The sequence below is a fragment of the Heptranchias perlo genome, chromosome X (assembly GCF_035084215.1).
Source record: "Heptranchias perlo isolate sHepPer1 chromosome X, sHepPer1.hap1, whole genome shotgun sequence".
Lineage (NCBI taxonomy): Eukaryota > Metazoa > Chordata > Chondrichthyes > Hexanchiformes > Hexanchidae > Heptranchias > Heptranchias perlo.
The window spans coordinates 4361607-4389214 of NC_090370.1; the positions used below are offsets into that span (position 1 = coordinate 4361607).

General features: G+C 45.0%; 1 protein-coding gene across 1 annotated transcript in view; it reads left to right on the plus strand.

Moving 5' to 3' along the window:
- LOC137307181 (electroneutral sodium bicarbonate exchanger 1-like) overlaps nucleotides 1–27608 on the plus strand; it is a 178543-nt gene that overhangs the window by 101464 nt on the left and 49471 nt on the right. Inside the window, exons 4-9 of the mRNA XM_067976546.1 lie at nucleotides 3393–3528; nucleotides 4106–4266; nucleotides 9398–9586; nucleotides 11152–11240; nucleotides 13905–14062; nucleotides 19358–19445. Of these exons, the coding sequence (XP_067832647.1) occupies nucleotides 3393–3528; nucleotides 4106–4266; nucleotides 9398–9586; nucleotides 11152–11240; nucleotides 13905–14062; nucleotides 19358–19445 (821 nt within the window). The remainder of the gene's footprint in view (nucleotides 1–3392; nucleotides 3529–4105; nucleotides 4267–9397; nucleotides 9587–11151; nucleotides 11241–13904; nucleotides 14063–19357; nucleotides 19446–27608) is intronic.

Sequence of the window (27608 nt, forward strand, 5' to 3'; positions counted from 1 at the left end):
CCGCTGCTGATGGGAAGAGGTCACTGAGGTTAATGCCGGGAGCTTAGCTCCCAGGACATAGCTGCAATGCTGAAAGAAATTCTCTCCTCACATCTGCACCACCTGCAGACTCACTACTCACAATACTCCCCTCCCCCACTTCCCTTCACATTTCTACAATCATTGCTCCTCACTTCACCTCCTACTCACACACTCGGCACTCCTACTCTCACCGCTATTGCAATGCTCAATTCCTCACAACTTCCACACAACACATGAACTATTCGACCATCACAGGCACACTATTGCAACCCTCACATCACCACACTACATACGAACTATTCGGCACCTTCTCTAAACACCTCACAAGGATGTCACTTACATACTCCCTTCCTTCTTTCCTGCAGGAGAAGGTCGCACACAACTTGTGACAGGAAGCTGCGACCAAAGGAGGCCGAGCCTACCTGCACATCCTCTCTCCTGTAGAAGAAAACATGCTGGCCATCATGGGCAGGGGGAAGAGTCATGGCTGTGGTGACTGACAATGCTGGAGGAGATGTCGTGCAGGGTTTCTTCACACCTTGTCCTCTCTTTCCCTTCTTCTATCTCTCTCTAAACACTGCATGACAAACTGGTAGCTGCTTTCATCAGCCAGCTATCTCTCTCTGCCCTCCCTTCATCCTAAAAGCTAACCCTTATCCCTCTCTTTCACTTTCAGGTGCTGAAAATGTGGACGCCCCTGTTCAGAAACACGAGGTCAGCTTTCCTGAAGATGCAACATCACTCGATCTGATCCTCACAAGCACCAGCTCAAAGACTGGCACCATGCATACTTTAGAGGGTAGGCTAGAGGAGGAGTCTTCACGTGGTGAATCACTGTCCACAAGTGTGCAGGCGCTAGGCCCAGGCTACCTCGAAGAAGGCTGATGGGCATATACCAGGAAATGCTTGGTGCACTGGGCAGCCTGCCAGCGAGCTTGTGCACAATGGCTCAGAGCATGGAGGAGTCCAGCTCCAACTTGTGACAGGGCTTCACACAGAGCACGGAGACCATTCTCTCCAACATGGAGTGAGTTGTTAGCTTCATGAACACAATAGTGGCGCCCACCATATTGGAGCCTCTGCTGACCGTTCTGACAGCCTTCATGGAAGCTTACACTGCTGCCATGGAAGCTCACTTGGCTGCCTTCTTGGCTATAGGGACCAGTGCTAACAGGGGCTTCCAGAGCATCACATCATTCCTGCGCTCTGCTCTCGCGCAGAGCTGTAGGAGAGCTGAGGCATAGATCCAGGAGAGTGGCCTTGGCTCCATGGGAGAGGCACCTGCTGTCCTCTTTCAGGACGACAGCATGGCTGCTCCCTTGCCACCCACTCCACCAGTGCCCTTAGTGTCACTCAACCAGCTGGGCCAGACTGTCCCGGCTCAGCCCAAGATGCTGCAGTGTCTGCAGCCAGGCCTTCAAGGCCCAGAGCTGCTCGAGGTTGCTCACCACGGCCATTTGGTGTCCTTAATGGAAGCTCACCAGGCTTCCACCTCCCAAGATGTAGGCAGTGAAGCTACATTTCGTAGGAGCACTAGTATAGGTAAACGAGTACAGAAGATGGGCGCTAATGGGTTGCACCTGACACGATGCTCCTCCCAAGAAGTTCATGCAGGAGAAGTGCTCGCTGAAGACCCGCTGTGGGTAAGACCTCCTGCGCAGTGACCCTCCTCTCTCTTCTAGCTGCTCCTGCTCTCTCCTGTCTTCTCGGCTGCTCCCCCTTGTCTTCCAGCCCCAAAGGCAGACCTACCAGATCACCCAAGGGTGATTCTTAATTATTTGTTAACTATTATACACAGGTGAAATTGACTTGTTGGATTTTTCTTTTTTTGCTTTCGATTTGGTGTTGGTGTTAATAGGAGACTGTTGGTGTATTGAGGATGGATTCACACGAAGGGCTCATGGATGAGTTACACTCAGAGCTCTGGCAGCTAGGGACACTGGTGGTTGATGCTGCTCATGCTCTTCCTCCTCTTTGTGCTGCTCTTCCCCCGGCATCTCCTTCTCCTGCACTTTTTGCTGCCCAGGTGGTGGTAAGGGCTGGTCCCTCATTATGGCAAAGGCATGCAGCAGATGGCCACAAATCTGAATACCCACTCAGGGCTGTACTGCAAAGCTGCTTCTGAACGGTCCAGGCAGCAGAAGCATTGCCGGAGCACACAGACTTTGCTTGACGACGTTTCTGGTGGCAGCCTTTTCTCCTACTATACACCTGCTGTGCAGCCAGGTTACTGACAGGAGTTATGAACCAAGTCTGAAGGGAATAGACCCTGTTGCTCAGTAGCCAGCCTGTGACCTGACAGCCTGGCTGGAATAAAGGCAGCACAGAGGACTGGCACAGGATGAATGAATCATGACTGCTGCCAGGAAACCAGACACGGACCTGCATGATGCGCTGCTTGTGGTCACAACCCAGCTGGACACCAAGGGAGTGGAATCCCTTAATATTCAGAAAGATGCCAGGCTGGTGGGAGCACACAAGGCAATGTGGGTGCAGTGTTGGACCTTGGGGCAGTCTGCCATATGGGCGAAGCCTAGTGCGCTCTTGTCCTGCTTCGCTCTGTTCATGTGGAAAAAGATGTAGGTGTTCCTCCTGATGTAGAGAGCCTTGATGACTTCCCTGATACAGCAGTGAACAGCAAACTGTGTGATGTTACTGATGTCACCTGCTGCAGCCTGAAAGGAGCCCGTGGCATAAAAGTTAAGGGTGATGGTGACCTTGACAGCCACAGGCAATGCTGTCCATGCCCTGGTTCGAGGCTTGAGTTGTTGCTGCAGTAGGTGACCTAGCTCGGTGACAGCCTCCTTTGTGAAGCAAAGGCACCTGACACGATGCTCCTCCCAAGAAGTTCATGCAGGAGAAGTGCTTGCTGAAGACCCGCTGTGGGTAAGACCTCCTGCGCAGTGACCCTCCTCTCTCTTCTAGCTGCTCCTGCTCTCTCCTGTCTTCTCGGCTGCTCCCCCTTGTCTTCCAGCCCCAAAGGCAGACCTACCAGATCACCCAAGACTGCAGTGATATTGTTTTGAGGGCATCCAAAAGCAGTCCAGCAGCAGCAAAAACTTCTTGGCAGAAGTCAGAAATAAGTTATAGAAGTGAGAAAATAGGCCAAAAAACACCCAGAAGTTAACCAGCAGCCTAAAAGCACAAACCAGCAACTAACCAATAGTGGATGAGCCCTTTAAATAGCACTGCTGAAGAGTCCTTGCTGCCTGTTAGTGCCACGAGTTGCTGAGTGAGTTTATCACGTGGCGAATCAGGAACTGGGCAGACCAGTTTCACAAAAAGGTCCTACAACAAGCATAGGGCCCTTAGTTAGGGTATCAATCTTTTAAACTCTAATGACCTCCTGCTGTGTGTCTGCTTCTTTTTAGACACCCCTTCCCAGCGAGTGCAGTTCATTCTGGGAACTGAAGATGATGAAGAGCACGTTCCACATGAACTCTTCACTGAGCTTGATGAAATTTGCGTGCGGGGGGGTGAAGATGCTGAGTGGAAAGAGACCGCCAGGTGTGTCAAATGTCTTTAAGGTTTGTGACTACGGAAATGAGAGGTTTTGGGGGGTTCAGTTCCAGAAACTGTCAGTAAACAGGCTTACCAAAAAGAAACTCCGCTTCACCTCTTGCATATCAGTTGTTCAGAAAAGCATTCACAAATTACTGCAATGCATTTTTCAGTCCATTGTATATTTCCTCGAAGTGAACTGTGAATTCTTATCACTCAACAAAATTGTGATCACTTCACAATCATTAATCCTTCAATCGACCACATGTGGTGTTCCGACTGTGTCCGTTATCATAACCTGCTGCTGTCAATTAGAAGATAAAGTACAGAATAAAAGCCACCCCCCACAAAATCCAGAGTACATACATTGAAAAAGAACATAGGAGTGATTACAAGGCAATAATCGCATCTTGGGGTTCAGTTGACTCTTCTAATCTGTTCAATCATTCTTCACCCTTGTAGTCTATGGTCTCCAACAGCCCAGTGACTTTCTGGTAACTAACAGATTGGCTTTGGGAATGTTTCTGTGAAAACTTGAAGATATTAAACTTCTTTTTAAATTGAATGCTGTACTGTTTGGCAGGTGGTTGAAGTTTGAGGAAGACGTTGAGGATGGTGGAGACCGTTGGAGTAAACCGTATGTCGCCACGCTGTCATTACACAGCCTGTTCGAGCTGCGAAGCTGCATCATTAACGGTACAGTCTTATTGGACATGCGGGCAAACAGCATTCAGGAGATTGCAGGTACGTATAATGCAGGGACACTGCCTTCATGAAAACATATTTCATTAAATCAGTTTGTTATTTGCAAGTACACTGGTTAATGATGTAAATCATCAAAGCGCGTTGTCACTCGTGTGATGTCATTGTGACTTGCTCGTCTTCCTCCTCAAACAAAAACAAAGTTGCCACTTGTTCATGAAAACACTACCCCTTTAATTTATCTAATTCACAGTTCTGAAACCTGATCAATCTGTGTGGCTGTTTACCTTGTCTGAAGTTTCTCAAGGTCTCTTGAATCCTATTTGCTGCTTTGAGTAACAGTGGGATTTATATGGATTATGTAGCGCTCATTTTGTACATTATTACTGGATACTTAAGGCAGTAAGGATTAGATTTTTTTTTTACATCTGACTCACCTACCACGCACCTGATGATCCGATTGACTATGCTAGAGGACAGTGAAGCAGTGTTCATGAACAGATGAAATCGGTGTCAAATATCAGTAATAATTTAGAAAAGGGAAACCTGGTAAGCCAGGCAAAAGTTAGTTTATGAGCAGGTTGTAGTCTGAACTCCTATCTCATTGTGTAACATTTCCTTCTCTTGTTTCTATGGAAACCTTTACAATAACTTTCTCTCTGTAACATGAGTCAGAAGTTTCTGTCATTGCAATAGAAAGGCAAAGATGACTCTGAAACCGAAACTGTTTATTTAATTGAGAGTAATAAAAGGAAAATGTAATAAAACTCACTTCTGACCAAGTTTCACATTAGAATTGCTTGAGGAAAAAATAGCTTTATTTTCTTCAGAGCCTAAGGTGAAGGACCGAGGCACACAGTGAAGGACATTACCAAGGCTGAAAACAGCAGGAGAGATGAGATAGATCAGCAAGTAGTGATTAGATGACACCAAGCTTAGAGTTTTAAAAGCCTGTAAATTATAGGAAGAAAGGAAGACTGAGGAGTTCCAGAGACCTGAGAAAGGTGTAAGTTAAGGTAACAAACTGATGAGTCTTGATCTCAATGAAGAGAAAAAGGAAGAACATATAGTATTTCTAAATATCTATCTTTCAAATAAAATTTCTTGTATTCGTTGTGAACAAGAAGAAAGTTCTGTGTAATATGATTTGTGAATAACAAAGTAGAAAATAACCAATTAGAAAGGAGGAAAAAAAGACTTAACCAATTAGGAAGAAGAAAATTGATTGGCTCAAATGTGACGTTTACTTATTTGTTCTTGGTGCCGCCCACATCCCAAGAACAAATAGACAGATCTCAAGTTTACCCCTTTATGACTTGTGAGCCATCAGTTAATTTGCTTCTTTCCAACTGGTTAAGTATTTAAGCCTCTCTATTTTCCTCCTTTCTAATTGGCTATTTTCTACAGTTTGTTATTGACAAATCAATTCCACAAATTTCTCCCCAATTTCAATTTCTCTCTAACTGTGTTCTAAATAATCACATTCCAGCAAAAAGATCTGTCCAGGTGCATCCACCATAACGGTTCTTCTGAGTCCGGTGGGAACCTCATCCTCCCCCTAAACTAGTGGCATTAAAATGGGGAATCGGTGAGAATGGAGTGGGAAATGGACCAACTCCATTTTAACTGCTCTCCTGCTCCTTTCCTGCCGATCAGGGAGACTTAAAATTCCCTGTCTTATATCTGCTAACAAATCCTCTAACTTTTATTTGTCTTCTCTTTCCAATCTTAGTGGTGTCCTGCATAATGAACCTTGGCCCTTTGCCTGGGCTTCTCAATTAAGATGCATTAGAACATCTTTCTGGAAGAATGTGCCTCCTTCCATTCCAATTCTTTGGTTATTTTAATTCAAGAGTCAGCCCAAACATTTTATTTTTGGAAAGTACAGTTCCTGATGTGGGTGTTGATATTGAAACCAGTTCAATAATTGCACAAAATCTTCACCAGGATGGAAGAATAAGGGAATGCATGCAGCTGGTTTAGACAGTGTTGTATGTATGGGAATCTCTTGGTGATTGTGTCAGTTGAAATTCTCCATGCCTTCCTTTGAAAATCATTATGAATTTTAATAGAGGTAATGAATTATGCAGCATTTTGATCCAAGATAATTGGTGTCTATGTGCTATGTCTTGGGGAAAGATTTTCATAGTGTTGATGGCCCTGCCTGTGCAGTCTTCCAGTTCCAATGGCTTTCTTCCTATAGCCTCGCCAATTATTAGATCTAGCATTTCATCACAAACAAATTAATTTTATAACTTTTGACATGTATTTTGAAACCTTCTTACAATGCTAAACTACATGTATAATTTTTTCTGCAATCTTGCCTCTTCTGGGAATGGACTTGGATGAAACTGATGAAGAAGGAAAGGGCGTATAAGATGGCATGCAATCCAAATGCAATTTGATGGGAGTGTGTGCACCCGGATGAGGTGCTGAACTCAGTCGTGAATGGTGGTGGACAATTAAACAACTAACGGGAAGAGGAGGCTCTGCAAACATCCCCATCCTCAATGATGGCGGAGTCCAGCACGTGAGTGCAAAAGACGAGGCTGAAGCGTTTGCAACCATCTTCAGCCAGAAGTGGCGAGTGGACGACCATCTCGGCCTCCTCCCGATATCCCCACCATCACCGAAGCCAGTCTTCAGCCAATTCGATTCACTCCACGTGATATCAAGAAACTGCTGAGTGCACTGGATACAGCAAAGGCTATGGGCCCCAACAACATCCCGGCTGTAGTGCTGAAGACTTGTGCTCCAGAACTAGCCGCGCCTCTAGCCAAGCTGTTCCAGTACAGCTACAACACTGGGATCTACCCGACAATGGGGAAAATTGCCCAGGTATGTCCTGTTCACAAAAAGCAGGACAAATCCAATCCGGCCAATTACCGCCCCATCAGTCTACTCTCAATCATCAGCAAAGTGATGGAAGGTGTCGTCGACAGTGCTATCAAGCGGCACTTACTCACCAATAACCTGCTTACCGATGCTCCGTTTGGGTTCCGCCAGGACCACTCTGCTCCAGACCTCATTACAGCCTTGGTCCAAACATGGACAAAAGAGCTGAATTCCAGAGGTGAGGTGAGAGTGACTGCCCTTGACATCAAGGCAGCATTTGACCGAGTATGGCACCAAGGAGCCCCAGTAAAATTGAAGTCAATGGGAATTGGGGAAAACTCTCCAGTGACTGGAATCATACCTAGCACAAAGGAAGATGGTAGTGGTTGTTGGAGGCCAATCATCTCAGCCCCAGGGCATTGCTGTAGGAGTTCCTCAGGGCAGTGTCCTCGGCCCAACCATCTTCAGCTGCTTCATCAATGACCTTCCCTCCATCATAAGGTCAGAAATGGGGATGTTCGCTGATGATTGCAGTGTTCAGTTCCATTCACAACCCCTCAAATAATGAAGCAGTCAGAGTCCACATGCAGCTAGACCTGGACAACATCCAGGCTTGGGCTCATAAGTGGCAAGTAACATTCGCGCCAGATAAGTGCCAGGCAATGACCACCTCCCCTTGACATTCAACGGCACTACCATCGCCAAAACCCCACCATCAACATCCTAGGGGTCACCACTGACCAGAAACTTAACCGGACCAGCCATATACATACTGTGGCTACAAGAGCAGGTCAGAGGCTGGGTATTCTGCGGCGAGTGACTCACCTCCTGACTCCCCAAAGCTTTTCCACCATCTACAAGGCACAAGTCAGGAGTGTGATGGAATACTCTCCACTTGCCTGGATGAGTGCAGCTCCAACAACACTCAAGAAGCTTGACACCATCCAGGACAAAGCAGCCCACTTGATTGGCACCCTAAACATTCACTCCATTCACCACCGGCGCACTGTGGCTCCACAGGATGCACTGCAGCAACTCGCCAAGGCTTCTTCGACAGCACCTCCCAAACCCGCAACCTCTACCACCTAGAAAGACCAGAGCAGCAGGCACGTGGGAACAACACCACCTGCACGTTCCCCTCCAAGTCACACGCCATCCCGACTTGGAAATATATCGCCGTTCCTTCATCGTCGCTGGGTCAAAATCCTGGAACTTCCTTCCTAACAGCACTGTGGGAGAACCGTCACCACACGGACTGCAGCGGTTCAAGAAGGCGGCTCACCACCACCTTCTCAAGGGCAATTGGGGATGGGCAAGAAATGCCGGCCTTGCCAGCGACGCCCATATCCCAAGAACGAATAAAAAAAATTGAATTCCTTTGGTCTGTATGTGTTAACATGGCAGGGAGATTTCCTATGTTCTGAAATGTATTTACCATCTCCCTATGAATAGTGGCCATGTGAGATCCTCCTGCAATGTTTATGTTGCCACTAATGCAGAGTGATCACAAGAAATCTCAACTTAACCCACAGCTGAATGTGAATCTCCACTGGTTTAATGTTGTGCCTCAGCTCTCTCCTAAAGCTGGCCTCCCAAAAGTTCATTGTTAAATCACAAAGGGGGAAAAAAGTTAATCATTTTTTTTGTAACAATTTGCTTTTTTTTTTCTAGAGGGTTCTGATAGTGACCTTTTCCCTAAGGTTAATTTGACAGAAACCAGTGAGCAGGGAGCGAGCTGCTCATTTAGTACATTGGACCGATTTTGGATTAATACATCTGTCAGGTCTAATGGGAATTTCTGGTAACGCTTCTTCACCAAATTCCTTTTTTTGTTGGAAAGATGAGCTTAACCTTCAGTTTCTCACTAATAGTGCAGGCATATGTCAGTCCACCTGGGGAAAGGGAATGTGCCTCCAGCACTGCCTGTTATGGTAGCTTTGCCTTGCAGATGGTCCCATTTCTATGGTGGGAACATTTGTGCTCAGTGTGGATATTGTTTTGGCGGGGGTGGGGGAATGTCCTGGTTGGGACACTCCAAAATAGAATTTAGGCAATTTCATGGTGTGAATATTCCACCCACATTAGTAATTCAAAAATATTAATTTTACAGACATATAATGGAAAACATGCGTATTACAATCTTTTGCACTCTAATTCATTGTTGGGACTCATTCAATTGATAGATTTTTTTTTTTCTCCTATTGACTAAAGTACAAAATCCTTCCTGAAGAGTTTAAAGGAACAGACGAGGCTAGAGTGATTTTTATCAGCAATGACCTGGCAGAGCCGTTACTCCTATGATGATCGTTCTTGTGATTTTCTCTCATTGCTGTTTTAGATATGATTCTTGATCATCAGGAATCATCCATGAAACTGGACGAAAGCATTCGCGTGAAAGTCCGTGAAGCTCTTCTGAAAAGACATCACCATCAGATTGAGAGGAAAAGGAATAATCTCATTCCGATTGTCAGGTCTTTTGCTGAGGTTGGGAAAAAGCAGTCAGAACCTCATTCCATGGACAAGACTGGTAAGGACACTTGGGCTGGAATCTAAATCAAAAATGAAAACTTGTTTTTCTTTGAGCTCTTCAATATCTTATTACTTTGTGTGGTAACGACTGAGTGGTTAAATATGAAGGGGTGTGGCTACGTGCAAAGAGGGAAAAAATATCGGACAAGGAAATGGCAAAGTAGTGACTTATTTTTCTTAGACCCATCTTTGAGGCAGGCCATGTTTTCTGGTATTCAAAAACTCATTAGCAACCTGTTGGATAGTTTGTTGCTTGGTACATGATTTAGTCAGCTTTTCTTCTTGGATCAATATCCTAATCAATAGATCCTGATGTGCAACTTCTCTGCTTTTCCTTGTCAAACATGATACCATTATCCATCTACAAACACATCCTATTGCATCACTTCCTTTGATACAAGAAGTCCTTTTGTTACTGTTTCTTCCACTTTTTTCCATATTTGTCATCTGTACAGTCATACCTGGCTAAACAAGAATAATTTGAAGCACTGAAATTTGTTTATATTCCTGTTACATGAAGTGCCTTCAACAGGTAATTAGTCCTTCCTGTTGTAAACAGAAGTTGACTTGATCCATCCCAAAGGTACCTAAACTTGCTGGCAACAATGAAAGTTCCTCACCTGAATTGATTGATTTTTCTGACTGGGGTGATTAGTGTAACTCTCTCTCATTTTTAATCTAGGGCAGTGTCACTAGTTTTGTCATTTTCATATTGTTGTATTTTATCTGCAATGTGATGATGTGACTTAACCCCAGTCATCAAAATAAAGTTGATTATTGTGCTCATTGGATTCCAAATCAAAGCTAACGTTAGTCTAAATGATATGATTTTATTTGCTAAACTGAGTAACTTGGTGCAATCATTTCTCTCAGCGCTCATTCTAAATACTGGACGTTGAGGAGCTGATCAGGTGTCCTGATATCTGATCATTGCGTAGGTTGAATCTGTTCCAAATCTCTCTGGATTGATTAAAGACCAAGTGAAGTAACAACTGCATTTTAATATGGAGTTGAAGTATTTAAAGATTGATTTTGATCATTGCCTCTCTAACCTTAGACAGTATTGTTTATTCAGCAGCTTCCAGTACTGATGCTGCCTCACCTACTGAAATTGCAGTGCCCAGTACTGGGAATGCAGAGGAAATGCTGATGAAATTAAATAAACCTTTTTAGCTATGGCAAGCCCAGTAGCACAGCCCATTAATGTAACAATGCACTATGCCAAAGGAATGCCGGTGTGTAAGTTTGCTCCCATGATTCCTTGGGTAGGAATGTGCTCCCAGCATGCTGCAGGAGGAGTTGTTGAATGGAGTCTGAAAAATCCTTCATTGTGAGGAGAAGGAACCATGAGCTGGTTTGGCAAACCTGCTTGGGGAGGTTACGGAGAAGCTCTGGCAGAGCCTGGGAGAAGAGCACCCTGTTGGCTCTGATACACATAATGAACCAACCTAAATAAGAGAATAAGTTTAATTTTTTTTTAAAAAAAAAAGCCCATCCAATTCTATCGATCTCCCATTCCATTCCAAATATTTCTCCAAGTTGCTGATTTGTTTCTCCCCTCAGGTCAAATGTTGTCCCCGCAGTCTCTTCCGATTCATCTTGAAGCTAAAAATGGAGTCAACCATGACCACATAAATGTTGAATCGGGCAAGGTAAGATAGTCACTTTGGTTTGTCGGGTTGTGATGCCTGTGGCTGGGATATATCCTGTTGGCCTTTTGTGCTTTGTTTAAGCCGCACAAAATTCTAACTGTAAGGCTAAGAACTTTTCTTTAGTGCACCACTGGACTACCTTAATGTGTAATGTGCAAAGTGGCATAATATGGGGTCCACACTGTAACTTTGACGTTGGCTAAGCTGGTGGAGAAGGCACTGAATGGAGACATGGAGCTTTAAGCTTTTCTAACAGCACATGGTTAACCAGTTCACAAACTTCCTACGGGTGCCATTTTAATGCGGTTAACCATTTAAAATCAATAGGTGAATGACTGCATCAAAATAGCGTGACAGAACCATTTCACAAGATTATGTTATCAAGTGCCCTACCAGAGAAAATGAAAACATAGAATCCAAGAGCATGTCAACCTGGCTCACTCATGCACACATGCTGGATTCTGGCTCACTCGCACATGCATGCTTTCCAATTTTATCGCTTTGCCTCCTAATTTATCTCTGTACATTATCCTTCAGCGGGAAGGGTAGGAAGTTGGGTCACAGTTTCCTCCGTAATGTTTAGTACCATCCCCACTCTCTACTCAGTTAACAGGAGCAACATTTGCACATGGTTTAATGCATTGCAGGACAGACACCTTCATTTATAGACCGGAGACCTAACAAAGCCAGTATGATTGGTGAATTGAGTCTCAAGAGTCTGTCACCCCTGCCTGTTAAATTTTTTATATCTGTTTTCTTAGGACTTTAGCTTTCATAGATATAGTAACTTAAATATGGAATACCTGCATTAACGTATTATAAGATTGGAAATCTGGCACAACACGTCCTCAGGAATGGTGCATGACATTCCGAGTCAGATATCACACTGGCTAAATGCAGAGTGAAGCTCCCTCCACCCTGCTATGTCGCTGACCCCAGATGAGTGACCCCTATAGCATCATTGTGGCATTTCAATTTCTCCTCAGCAGTAATCTTTGAGGTTTCTGAGTAACACTTCTAATTTCATGCTGTAAACCCACAAGCACTAAGAACTAGATTAAGGCTCTTCAAAGTCAATTCACAAGACCCTTTCTGCTGGTGAAAGGACTGAGTGCTAACTAGTGATAACCCACTTCTTCAAAAAAAAATAACTTCTCCATACCATTCTATATGTCAGGCCATGACAAAGATGGGCAGACAGATGATCGGTTCTCAGGTCAGTGAGCATCTCTGCAATTGGCACTAACAGATGCATAAGGATGTGGCAGGCTGCCTTTACTCCAGTTTTCCTTTGCATTGTGAAAGGAAGTACTTCTGCTAATTGGCACCCTTCGCCCATGTTCTGGCTGGGATCATGGATGCATTTTATGGATGAATTATAAATCTGCATCATACTGTCCTTATGAAACATTTAATTGCTTTCTTTTTTTCTTTGCTAAGCAGGTCGTGAGTGCATTTTTTAAAATCCTTTTTATTGAACAAGGGAAAATCCAGGCTGATAATATTGCATTGTATATTAACTGATGTCTTGTAGCTTAGTTTCAGCTCTGGAGCACAGTTGTGCCATTTAGTTGCTGGCCTGGCCTGTCATTGCTCAGGTACTTCCTCTGGGGAAGTAATCTAATAAGGCACATTCTGAGATCAATTAGGGGCTAATTGACATTGCTGTTAGGGGTTTCTCTAGGTTGGCTTCTCTCCTTGGGGAGAGTCCAGGTTATCTCAAGGTCAGAAAAAACAGCTGGAAATGACTGCTTTCTTTCTCTTTGATTTTGTATGTGTGTTTAGCTGTGATTTGTTGGTGCTTTATACAAAGTGTGAACTCTGAAGTGTGACAGACGTGTCTCAAAACTAACCTGAAAAGTGCTGATACTGCATTTAGGATTTTTTCCCAGAAAATTATGCAGTGAAATATTTGCAGAAGATATTTTTAGATCTTGGCATTTTTAATAAATCTTTCATCTTTGTCTTCCGTTATGAAGAATATATACAAGCGTATTAGTCATCTTATTCCTGGAGAAGGAATGGTTTATATAACTGTGATCCAGAAATGTGTGTGAGGGGAGTGAAACAGTGATTGCTTATTTTTGCTTTCATCCTCTAGTTTTGAAATATATTTAAAAGATGACGTGTTAAGAAATTGAAGAATTTATAATAAATCTGACTTATAAAACGATAAGACCTTACTTTAAATCCTAAATCTGTCAAAATGAGAGAGCCTATCTTAAATTGCTGCAGTGTGTGATCTGGATTTGGGTGTTTAATGAACAGCCTGATTTCCATGTCTGGTTTCCATCACTGGTCATTGGATAGTAGCAGGAGCCCTGATTGATTTATTTCTCCCCCCCCCCCCCCCCCCCCTCCGTAGCCGAAGGGCACTGAGGCCAATTGTAGTGTTCCTCCTGCTGCATCCTTGGCTGAGATCACCTGATTCAGTGCACACAGACTGGAGATTGAGCCCGAGACCCTGCTGTTCTGTACGGCTTAACTACTCATTAAACAGTGAGTGCGTTTACCAACTGAGCCATCGGAGCACCTGTAAGGAGATTTAATTCAGGCCAGGAATCTATCCTTTTATTTCTGGAATTCAGGTTCAAATCTAGACTGTTTTGTTTTCACTTGTTGACTAGAAGGATTTCTGAATGAACACTGGTCATTTTTTGGCAGGTTGACCTCCACTTCATGAAGAAGATCCCTATTGGTGCCGAAGCCTCTAATGTCTTGGTTGGCGAGCTAGACTTTCTCGAAAGGCCAATTGTGGCATTTGTGCGTCTCTCTCCAGCTATTCTCCTCACAGGACTTACTGAGGTTCCAATTCCTACTAGGTCAGTTAATACTTCGGTTTTCTATATTGCTTTGCATGGCATGTAGTAGTGGATGACTTCTATTAAAAATAGTACATGTACGTTCCACCTTTCACATCTCAAAATTATTTACATAATGAATTACTTCATGAAATCCAGTGACTGTTATGTAGGTAAATGTGGCAACCATCTGGGTCAGTAATGTCCCACAGAACAGCCATGTGCTGAATCACCAGTTATCTCGATTTTTAGGTGGTATTGGTTAAGGTTGGAATGTTGGCCAAAACCACCTTCTCAAATAGTGCCATGGGATCTTTAACATGCACCTGAACCACTGGAACAGGCCGAAGGATTTAATATTTCATCTGAAGGACAGCACCTCTGACAGTACAGCAGTGATGTGCTCAAGTCTGTGCATGGATTCCTTTGTTTGACTATCAGATGTGTATCCACTTATCTTTTTTACAAAGTAAATGGATGACATTTATAGCTTTGCAGTGGATTTTTAAAAAACAATGAAGCCTTCCTACCCTCTCCCCAAAATCACATTTGTGGAACACATCTTTACTAAATACTTAAACGTTAGGTTTCCTTCCTTTAATGTGTACCCTGCAAGCCAAGTGACTTTTTTGGCATCCCTTCTAAATAATTCAAAGTATGTGTTTGGTAAAGTGTTCAATGTGGACAAAATGTGCTGATTGGCTAACATTTCACATTCACTAAAAAGTAGTTGGTGAAAAACATTTATGAATAGGAATTTTCTTTTGGGATAGTGACATAAAAGAAAGGATCAATTGCATCCCTGAAAAAAAAAACTTTCAAGTCCTTTGGGTGGCCATATTGGCTTCACTCCTCCCACCCCCCCCCCCACAATAAAACCCTTAAAAATAATATTTATAGTAAGTCATCTTTCGATGCCAAAAACAATCTTTTGCCCTTGCAGGTCTCCCCTCTCTCAGGGACCTCTGGATTGCCTTCTGATCCCTTCCTGGAACTTAGATCATTCAGCTGGACTTTGAATCCTGATATCTTTAAGGCTTCCATATATGTGTGACCTGAGTACCCCTCAGCTACCTCACAGCCCTTGGTCTCCTGCTAGAAGGGTAAAAGACCCTTTTGCATTCTATACGTTTGGTTAAGAACTTGGTCAAGAGGCAGAAGTGATGAAATTTGGAAATTCACTGAACATAGGTTATGATATTAAAGGGGAATTATTACCATTTTGGGGAGAGGAAGAGTCGACACTGAATAGCCACATGTCGATGATGGATCGTGTGCTTACAAAAGGAATGGAGATGTTGGTTGATGAAAATATTACAAAAAAAATCCAGAGGGGTCCATGAGAATGGCAAGAAGATGGTGTTCTCAAGCAAGCGAAGTGGTATTTGGTATAGCCGTGTTCATGGCTCAATTGAATGATCAAGTCATATGAACATTGTGCAGGTTTCATTTCCGATTGATTGAAGTGCTGTGGGTAAAAAGATGATGCACAATGCAAATATTAATCAGGGCTGCATTATAATTTGAAATTGTCTAAAATAGAGGAAATTAATCATAAAAAATTTAACATTTTATAATATAGATTTTGACAGTAAACAGTATGATCAACAGCGTGAAGTCAATAGATTTCTAAATCTGGAAACCTAATGATGGCTGTGCACGCTTTGCATTATAGTATGCTAAATGGAAAATTTTTATTCATTTCAGATGGTGATTAAAGAAAAATTACACACATTTTACAGCCAGATTTTCAAATAGTTAACAGCAATATTCCACGTGGAGGACATTAGTTGCTAACTAATCGTCATGTTACCAGCTCAATATTTTCTAAATGTAGTGCACTGATGGGAACTTGAAATGCACAAATAAAAGCATTGATTTTCTGATGTGAGATAAGTGTAGGATTCAGATATTGGTAGACTTCTTTAGTGGGGAGGAGAATAAATGGATGCTCTTTCCTTACTTTTTCTTTGTACCTCCCATTCCTGCCTATGAAAGCGTGCTGGATGAATTTGCTCCAGGGTGCAGCACAGGTTGACCTTCCTTCCCTCCCTCCCTTGTAGAGAAATGTCTGAGCTCCACTCAATGCCTTCCCATGGTAGCATATCTGACATGGGAACTCAGTGGGTGAAGGATCAAACCCACACACGACCAATCCATGATGTTGGGCACCAACATGCTGCCTTCTCGTAGGGCTCATTTTTAAAAAAAAAAGACAATTTCCAGTGTTTATAGTGAATTATATTGTTGCATCGTGCCCAGCTTCGGATTATATACTTTAATTTATTTCCTTAGTAATTCTCTGCTGAGAAAGTTAAATGATCCCATATACTGTCAAATCCTAGGTCACCATCACCTTTGTCATTTTACCTGTGTGGTGCTCTATTGATGGTAAGAAACGTGGTGTATTTTCTTTTTAGTATGCTGGCAGTAGCTTTAAGGCAGCAATTCAATCTTGTTGTTATGATCATAAACTGCTCAAGTTTCATCCTCATGGTTTGAAGTGCCCTTGACCTGTTTGATTGAATTAGATTGTAACTTACACCAGTGATCTGTTCTCTGCGTTTGCCTGAAGCTAGGAATAAACAAGCTGATGTGTGTCCGGTTCAGAGGTTTGCAGATACTTGATAGTTTGGTGGGTGAGACAAAATAGTGCAGTGGCCAAGCTGAGTACGAGAGCGGGGCAGAGGAAGAGAATTGGGCATTTAAATTTGTGGCTGTAAGAAGAGGTGGGCTGATTGGGGAAGAGATGGGGCATTTGAAATCAGAGATGGCTGGGGGATGGAAGAGGCAGGGTATTAAACCTGGGCTGAATAGCAGAAAGGAGCGAAAAGTGATGGACATCTAAATCTACGGGATTTGGGGGGAAGTGGTGGCAGGACATTTAAATTTGGGCTCACCTGAGGCAGGCGGGGGTTGAGGTGTTACAGAAGATTTTGGACCGAATGGGGCATTTTAAAGTTTCTTCTAAAATAAATCCAAATCAGCTGAATTCTAGTCAATTAAGAATTTCCTCCCTCCCTCCTCTTTTTTTTTCCCCCTCTTCTCTCTTTCCCCCCCCCCTCCCCCCCACTTCACTCAACCAACTTTCTAATTTTGTTCTGATGAACCCAGCTGAGGTAATGGTGAATGTTTGTAAGAAACTGAATATTTTTGACTCTTTGACTGATGTCTGTAAGATTAACCCAAAAGACAGTCTAATCGATGGTGCAAATTGAAAATGTGCACAGAAAACTAGGAATCGACGCCATGTCATTGCTAGTGTCCATGAAGATGTCTACAGGGTGGCCCATGCCAGTCACCTGGCCAGGCAGGATAGCACACACACAAAGCTTACTTTCCTTTTGCCAATTATTATTACCGGGCTAAGACAAAGGGGGTGAAAACCTGTCTCTGGCAGCTGTTAAAAGATCCGAAGTCTACAAAAGAAAGATGCCTTTGAATTCAACAGCAATTAGCCATGTCTATCATAGAGGATAGAAAGGCACAGGTCTCTAACATTCTGCACTAGTGTGGGCAGTTCCACAATCTGTGAACTAACATAAAAATTTCTGATTTTGTGGCACTTTTTTATATTTCAGTGACATCACCATTGGATTTCTCTTGTATTAGGAAGGAGCAGTTGCCCCAGGACAAGTAAATCTTGGGCCATTTCCCCTATTTTCCATGTCCTGGGGGCACTCAATGCTGATGCTGAGTGCCTGAAGAGGGAGAGGTTCCAGTTCGCATCACTGATTAATGCAAATTACACAATGAAAATTAAATTAAAAGTATGCTTGTGGTACCCCTGTTGCTTAAGTTTACGTTGGCATTAAACTTAAGTTAGTGGTAGTGACCCTTACAGATCAGTAATTGTCTTGCCCCTTTGGTATAGCTAACTGTAAAAGTTTACAACCCTCAACATTGACAGTGTTGGTATTATATAGCACCAAAGCATTTTACAGCCAATTCATTAGTTTTGAATTGTAGGCAAATGTGGCAATATGCACACATCAAGGTCCCACAAACAGCAAGTGAGATAAATGACCATCACCATGTTTTTGGTGTTGGTTGAGGGAGGATTGTTGGTCAGGACACGAGGAGAACTCCACTCCTCCTCTTTGAATAGTGGCATGGGATCTTATATGTCCACCTGGAAGGGTAGTTGGGCCCCCAGTTAACATTTTCTCTGAAAGATGGTACCTCCAGCAATGTAGCACTCCCTCAGTACTGCACTGAAGTGTCATCTTAAATTGTGCAATGGGGCTTGAACCTACAACCTTCTGACTCCAAGGTGAGATTGTTACTAACTGAGCCACGGCTGACATTTAGAGCACTCTTGCCTTTAAATCAAAATATTGTGGGTTTAAGCCCCATTCCAGAACTTGACTACATACATTACGCTAACGTTTCACCACAGTACTGAGGGAATTCAGTATGGTTGGAGATACTGTCTTCCAGACAGAGGAGACATTAAACTGAGGCCCCATCTGCCTGTTGAAGTGAATGTTAAAGATCCTATGGCCCTATTCAAAGAAAAGCAGGCAGTTCTACCAGTGTCCTGGCCAACATTCTTCCCTCCATCAACATTACCACAACCAGATTAATTGATGATTCTTATAGCTGTTTGTGAGACCTTACAGTGCTTAAAATGGCTGCTCCTACTGCCTACATAAGTCAATAAACTCGAGAGTAATCAATTATGCAAACTGTCATTTGAGATGCTTCTAAGAACTTTTTTTTTCAGTTGTCGATTTAAAAATGTACATAATTTCTGTTTGTAATTGGGACGCAGAGTCAGCATGGTCAAAAAAAAATAAACCCCAAATTGTAAAGAAAATAAATATCAAGCTAATGTAAATGGAGGATGCTCTTCACAGATAGGAAAGGAGACGCGTGGACAGGGTGGTATCATGAGAATCCTGTGCTGCTTCGGAACCTATGACGTTGGTGGGTGTCGTTCTATGCAGCATGGAGAGAAAGGGTCCAGCCCAACATCTCACACACACACACAGACACAGACACACACAGTTGGAGTGTACACGAGTCTCCGGACTGACCGACACCGCGGACCCTGTTGGCCTGTAGTCGGATATTACGTAGTCAGTCAGTTAGTCTAACATTATGTTCGGCTGTTAAGCTTGCATGTTGTGTGGCAACCATGATAGAGATATTATGACATAGGTGAACCAGTGGTAACATGGAGCCGGATCCTGTCACTGATGTAATAGTGATGGCAGTTTGTGATGACTTTGTTTGTTTGTTTGTTTGAGAGGGCAGCAGGTTACCAGCAAATGCTAAATAACACCAGTAATACCGAAATCTGACCTTTTGCAGATTCCTTTTCATTTTGCTGGGACCGGTTGGAAAAGCACAGCAATACCATGAGATTGGCAGGTCGATGGCCACGATAATGACCGATGAGGTAAGTCTGTACTCAGGACAATGGTGTATATGTCAATTGGTTTGGGTTTGGTGCTGTTTTTTTGTGAGGCTAATACCAAAATAAGATTACTGCTTTGGAATATATCTTGTATATTTCTGAGGCCTCCTCAGTCACCGCCTTTCAAGGCTGAAAAGTCCAAATTTTCAAGTCTTTCTCATTGCTAGTGTCAGGGGGACTGAGTAATCAGTCTTATGGTTGCACAACCTCCAAGGCATCTTCCTTATGGTTTGACCAAAGTGTAATAAATTGGATAGCCCAGTGGTGAAGGATAGAATGCTAGAGCCTGGTCTTCAGTTGCTTCCAAGCCTTTATTCACAGATCCACATTACCCACTCCACACCCTAGATAAGCTCTCATATAAATGGATACAAGAGAGTTCCCAATTGATGCACACCACCTGAATACAATTAACACTAATTGATATAAATCATATGGATACAATTAACACAAAGCACTGCACTGTTTTAACATTCCCTCCAATGGTACTCTACTAGTTTACCAATATAACTCAACATTCTATTTGTTTGGTTGATTGCTGCTCCACTCTGACATGTTAAGTGCCTGCTTGGTCATTTCTTATGTTTTTTTTCTTTCAATGCGGGAACGCTTGGGCTCTAATAAGTGCTTCCCCACAGTGACATAACTAAGATCAGTGGATAGTTCCTATAGGCTTCTAAAGTTTGTATGTTGAAGCATACCTCATGCAGTGATGGGTTGCAGGTTAGGTTTTTTTTTCTGTATCAGTCTCTGAGCTGCCACGGGGAGGTGCTATGAACTGATTCCAAGCCTATTCTCTCAGGAAGGAAAATCAGACCGCGATTCTCTCTGGACTGCATTCGTGCATTTAGTCTCTGTCTGGTATTGGCAGAGGTCTGGGAGTGAGTCATTTACCCATCAGCTAGGCTGGAGGATGTGGTAGAGACACCAGGAGAAGGGAAAGAAAGGGGGAAAATGCTTTCTGTCTTTTTAGAAAGAAAGCAAAAAGTAGTCTGTTCTTGTTGAATAAGATGTTTTGGGGTGAATTTCCTCGCTGTTTTTGGTATATTTCTGGTGCATAATTGGGGCAAGTAACTTTTGCGACCGAAAAATCAAACAGAAGCTGTCGCTGCTGGATTTCCACTATAAAATCCCTCCCCCCTCCCCCCTGCCCAGTTCCCTCGGCGATTTATAACCGTTCCCGCAATCCGCCTCCTGAGTTCCAAGTGTCTTGATTTACATGTATTATAATGAGGGCTAATGGTGCTGCAGTTTCGGAGTTTTCTGCTTTTGCACTCTGGGTACGGTAGCATAGTGGTTATGTTACTGGGCTAGTAATCCAGAGGCCTGGACTAAAATCCAGAGTCATGAGTTCAAATCCCGCCACGGCAGCTGGCGAATTTAAATTCAATTAATTAAATTCAATTAATTAAATAAAAATCTGGAATTAAAATACTAGTATCAGTAATGATGGCCATGAAACTACCAGATTGTCGTAAAAACCCATCTGGTTCACTAATGTCCTTTAGGGAAGGAAGCCTGCCGCCCTTACCCGGTCTGGCCTATATGTGACTCCAGACCCACAGCAATGTGGTTGATTCTTAATTGCCCTCTGAAATGGCCTAGCAAGCCACTCAGTTGTAAAATCTCGCTACGAAAAGTCATAAGAATAAAACCGGACGGACCACCCAGCATCGGACCACTAGGCACCGGACACTACAACGGCAAAACACCAAGCCCAGTCGACCCTGCAAGGTCCTCCTTACTAACATCTGGGGACTTGTGCCAAAATTGGGAGAGCTGTCCCACAGACTAGTCAAGCAACAGCCTGACATAGCCATACTCACAGAATCATATCTTTCAGCCAACGTCCCAGACTCTTCCATCACCATCCCTGGGTATGTCCTGTCCCACTGGCAGGACAGACCCACCAGAGGTGGCGGTACAGTGATATACAGTCAGGAGGGAGTGGCCCTGGGAGTCCTCAACATTGACTCTGGACCCCATGAAATCTCATGGCATCAGGTCAAACATGGGCAAGGAAACCTCCTGCTGATTACCACCGACCGTCCTCCCTCAGCTGATTAATCAGTCCTCCTCCATGTTCAACACCACTTGGAGGAAGCACTGAGGGTAGCAAGGGCACAAAATGTACTCTGGGTGGGGGACTTCAATGTCCATCACCAAGAGTGGCTCGGTAGCACCACTACTGACCGAGCTGGCCGAGTCCTGAAGGACATAGCTGCTAGACTGGGCCTGCGGCAGGTGGTGAGCGAACCAACACGAGGGAAAAACTTACTTGACCTCGTCCTCACCAATCTACCTGTCGCAAATGCATCTGTCCATGACAGTATTGGTAGGAGTGACCACCGCACAGTCCTCGTGGAGATGAAATCCCGTCTTCGCACTGAGGACACCATCCAACGTGTTGTGTGGCACTACCACCGTGCTAAATGGGATAGATTCAGAACAGATCTAGCAGCTCAAAACTGGGCATCCATGAGGCGCTGTGGGCCATCAGCAGCAGCAGAATTGTATTCCACCACAATCTGTAACCTCATGGCCCGGCATATTCCTCACTCTACCATTACCAACAAGCCAGGGGATCAACCCTGGTTCAATGAGGAGTGTAGAAGAGCATGCCAGGAGCAGCACCAGGCGTACCTAAAAATGAGGTGCCAACCTGGTGAAGCTACAACTCAGGACTACATGCATGCTAAACAGCAGAAGCAACATGCTATGGACAGAGCTAAGCGATTCCACAACCAACGGATCAGATCAAAGCTCTGCAGTCCTGCCACATCCAGTCGTGAATGGTGGTGGACAATTAAACAACTAACGGGAGGAGGAGGCTCTGCAAACATCCCCATTCTCAATGATGGCGGAGTCCAGCACGTGAGTGCAAAAGACAAGGCTGAAGCGTTTGCAACCATCTTCAGCCAGAAGTGCCGAGTGGATAATCCATCTCAGCCTCCTCCCGATATCCCCACCATCATGGAAGCCAGTCTTCGGCCAATTCGATTCACTCCACGTGATATCAAGAAACGGCTGAGTGCACTGGATACAGCAAAGGCTATGGGCCCCAACAACATCCCAGCTGTAGTGCTGAAGACTTGTGCTCCAGAACTAGCTGCGCCTCTAGCCAAGCTGTTCCAGTACAGCTACAACACTGGCATCCACCCGACAATGTGGAAAATTGCCCAGGTATGTCCTGTCCACAAAAAGCAGGACAAATCCAATCTGGCCAATTACCGCCCCATCAGTCTACTCTCAATCATCAGCAAAGTGATGGAAGGTGTCGTCGACAGTGCTATCAAGCGGCACTTACTCACCAATAACCTGCTCACCGATGCTCTGTTTGGGTTCCGCCAGGACCACTCGGCTCCAGACCTCATTACAGCCTTGGTCCAAACATGGACAAAAGAGCTGAATTCCAGAGGTGAGGTGAGAGTGACTGCCCTTGACATCAAGGCAGCATTTGACCGAGTGTGGCACCAAGGAGTCCTAGTAAAATTGAAGTCAATGGGAATCGGGGAAAACTCTCCAGTGGCTGGAGTCATACCTAGCACAAAGGAAGATGGTAGTGGTTGTTGGAGGCCAATCATCTCAGCCCCAGGGCATTTCTGCAGGAGTTCCTCAGGGCAGTGTCCTCGGCCCAACCATCTTCAGCTGCTTCATCAATGACCTTCCCTCCATCATAAGGTCAGAAATGGGGATGTTCGCTGATGACTGCACAGTGTTCAGTTCCATTCGCAACCCCTCAGATAATGAAGCAGTCCAAGCCTGCATGCAGCAAGACCTGGACAACATCCAGGCTTGGGCTCATAAGTGGCAAGTAACATTCGCGCCAGATAAGTGCCAGGCAATGACCATCTCCAACAAGAGAGAGTCTAACCACCTCCCCTTGACATTCAACGGCATTACCATCGCTGAATCCCCCACCATCAACATCCTGGGGGTCACCATTGACCAGAAACTTAACTGGACCAGCCATATAAATACTGTGGCTACGAGAGCAGGTCAGAGGCTGGGTATTCTGCGGCGAGTGACTCACCTCCTGACTCCCCAAAGCCTTTCCACCATCTACAAGGCACAAGTCAGGAGTGTGATGGAATACTCTCCACTTGCCTGGATGAGTGCAGCTCCAACAACACTCAAGAAGCTCGACACCATCCAAGATAAAGCAGCCCACTTGATTGGCACCCCATCCACCACCCTAAACATTCACTCCCTTCACCACCGGCGCACTGTGGCTGCAGTGTGCACCATCCACAGGATGCACTGCAGCAACTCGCCAAGGCTTCTTCGACAGCACCTCCCAAACCCGCAACCTCTACCACCTAGAAGGACAAGGGCAGCAGGCGCATGGGAACAACACCACCTGCACGTTCCCCTCCAAGTCACACACCATCCCGACTTGGAAATATATCGCCGTTCCTTCATTGTCGCTGGGTCAAAATCCTGGAACTCCCTTCCTAACAGCACTGTGGGAGAACCGTCACCACACGGACTGCAGCGGTTCAAGAAGGCGGCTCACCACCACCTTCTCGAGGGCAATTAGGGATGGGCAATAAATGCCGGTCTTGCCAGCGATGCCCACATCCCGTGAACGAATATAAAAAAAAACAACTTAGATTGAGAATTTTAAGGCATAGCTGCTGCCAGGATCAGCTAAGACATATGGAAGTGAGAAGTTTGAGTTTTAACAGTCTGGAGAGTTTCACTAGCGGTTTCTGTACCTGGGAAACTCTTTTTGCAGCAATTTTTTTTTCAACCATTCTGCCTGTACCTGGATTTGCTTCTCATGGCTTCTGCCATCTACTGCATGAGGACCTGCAGCCAGGGTCATCTGCCCGCACTGCTCTCTCTCTGTGGCTATGAAAATGACTGTCATGCCCAACTTTTATTGCACAGGCTTATTTCAAGCAGCCACAGGCGATCTCTGTAATATCGGCCAGGGTGCAGTATGGGCATGTATTCGTCAGGTGACTGATGCACTTTACAGGAGATCTGGAGCATTCATCACCGTTAACATCATAGCAGCAGCGAGATAGGGTCATCCAGTTTTACGGGGTTGCTGGCTTTCTTAAGGTCCAGGGTGCAATTGATGGCACCCACATTGCTTTGCGAGCTACAACAGAAAACCCCCTCAACTATCTCAATAGGAAGGGCTTCCACTCCCTCAATGTACAGATTGTATGTGACTACATTGATCCTATGCCAGATATGCTGGAAGTTGTCACCATACATTCATTCCTTCAAAATCTGGCTCTCCCTGACCTCTTCAGGGAAGATGATGAGATCAACTTCTGGGTGACAAAGCATAATCCCTGCTCCCATATATAATGACCCCATTAAGGGTGGCCTAAGCAGCAGCAGCAGAGGAGCGCTACAACAAGGCACATGTAAATACCTCTCCAGACCACCGGCGGGTGCAAATCTTTTTCCATTGGCGTAACAATGGCACATATCGCTGTGTGGAAATTCACCCCCAGTGCGTTTTGGGTTTAGTGCAGCCAGTCTGTGCTATTATTACATTTAGTTTGAAGAGCAGTAAAAGAAAAATCAGTTCAAGAACTGGACAGTGAGGCTGTTTTCTTGCAGCTGGAAAATTGAACAATACCTCACTTCAGATGAAACTATTTTTAATTTCTATGGCCGAGTTCTTTTAAAGATATGTCAGGGCCAGCAGTAAACTGGGAGTAACATCAATTAGATTGCTGTCAACTTCATGACCGGCAGTAACTGTAATCTGCCACTGCTGGTTATGATGTGTTCTATCTTAAATCTGTAATGCAAATAAAATTGCTGAACTAATGATATAACAAGTGGGGAGATGGAGGCGAGAGCACTACAGCTGCCCTAGGTGTCTCTGGATTAGGGAGGTGGAAATAGGTCATGGTTCTGCCCCAGTTGTTAGGGAGGATTAGTTAGGGTGGCAAGAAAACTGAGCTCAAAAAATATCTAAACTTGGCCTAATAATGGATTGAAACAATTGATTTTGCTAAATAATATAGAACAGAGTGATCCCTGTACAGAGGAAAGCTTTGAGCTACTCGTTCCTTGCACATCGGAATTCCAGTGATATCTAGGAATGCTGTGACTATTAAGATGATTTGCACTGAGATGCCTTTCAGTACTATTTGTGTTGCACTGTAATTTGAAGGGCAGGTACCATCACAACAATGTTTCTAGATGGTGCCAGCCTAATTGAAGTGTGGAAAACAAAATTCCAGGGATCGCTTTCAATACAATTCTGTTTGCGTTTTTGCTTTCTTTAAAAGACAGGCTGAAATTCTGTTGGTGTCTGCCAAGTGGGTCCAAGGAACACATCTCCCCCTAGTGTCTGTACTGTTAATTGCAGTTTCACCGTAAAATGCTGGAGTTCTCCCTTGTAAAACACCAACCCGATATTAGCACCCGCTATCGGGTGCGTTCCTGGCGGGGGGGCTCCGAAAATCGGGGAATCCCGGAGCGGGTCGGGAGCCCGGCTCCAACCCGCCCACTTCCGGGTTCCCCACAGACGCGCTGACGTGCACGCGCAGCCCCCGCATGTGGGACTCCCGCAGGCAATTAAAGCTGGCGGGGTTCCACTTGACAGTATTTATTCTGCTATTTCAGGTCATTAACAGACCTGATTAAGGGAATATTTCAGGAGGGGTGGGATTTTAGAAACAACTGGGACTGTTTCCCGTACTGGGGGAAACACTCCCAGTTCAAATGGACGTGTTGCAGCGATCAGCCTGTGGCAGCTGCAAAAGTCCATTTGACAGGTGGTGGGGGAGACCCTCACGCATTGCAGGAGGCCACTCTGTCACTTTGGACAAAGTTTGGCCTCCACCACCCTCCTCCTAACAATCAAATTCACCAACTTGCACACTTACCCCGGGGTCCAGACACATGTACCTACCTTGCGGACCCCCTCAGATGTACATCTTCCGGATGGGGGCTGCCGTAGCTGCAGTCATGACCTCCTCTGGGGATGAACAGCCTCGCCGGCCACCTCTGACACGTGGAGCTCCACAACACAGTGCTGTGACACATCCACCTGCACAGGAGGAGGGAGGGCAACCGCAGAGAGAGATGCGTTGCAGAGGGCACTACCCTCACCACAGGGTCCACAGACCGAGGCTCAGCTTCCTGGACCTCTGAGCAGCAGTGTACACGGAGGCTCAGTCACTCGACATGTAGTCGTGGACATCTGCAGCCTCCTTCATGCGAGCTGCTCCCGGCTGGCCCGAGCACCATCTTCTTACCTGTCGCTGTCAAAGTCACCACTGCCCTCAACAACTTCTCCTCCGCATCCTTCCAGGGTGCCACCGGGGATATCGCCGACGTCTAGCGTCTGTACAAAAGAGCCCTGCAAATACACCTACACCCACTCTGCAGTGACACAATGGGTGGCATCAGTTGTGGGTCTTCATTATGATCCTCAGGAAAGGGCATTATTGCACAAATCAGACAAGATTCGCAAAGACGTGGCAGTAGTGGTGCCAATATGATATGTGATGTGAGTTGGTCAGAAATTAAATATAAGTAAAAACCATGACAAACCCTCAAACACCCTTGTGCATCCCCTTCATGCTCACGACACGTTTGCCTTACGCTTCCTACTGCACATATGTGATGCATGCCCTGTGGCTGCAGCACAGGTAGTGGCAGGTTGAGTGAGGCTGACCGTGAAAGAGATGTATGAGGGTGAGTATGAGAGAGAGCCATGAGATTGTATGAGGATTGGGTTGAGTGGTCGTGGCAGGATGAGTACTGGCGAGGTGAGTAAGTGCAGGTAAGATGAGGATGAGGGGTGATGTGACAGAGTAGTGTTGGCAGTGCAGAAGGAGATGTGGGGTGGGGGCGGTGATGTGGCAGACTGAGTGTAGGGGAATGAGTAATGGTACTCACTTTGGCTGACCTACTTCGGTCATCGCAGCGCCTCCTGCACTGTATGCAGGTGTGCGATATGTTGGTGGTGCAGGTGACCTCCTCTGCCGCCTCGAGCCAGGCCTTCTTGGTGGCAGAGGCAGGCCGCTTCCTCCCGCCCGCCGGGGCGAAGATCTCTGTCCTCCCCCTCCTCCCCCTCACCCCATCCAATGATACCTGGAGTGAGGCATCATTAACCTGGGAGCAGCCTTCCCCCTGGGCTGCTCCATGCTGTAATTTTTCCTA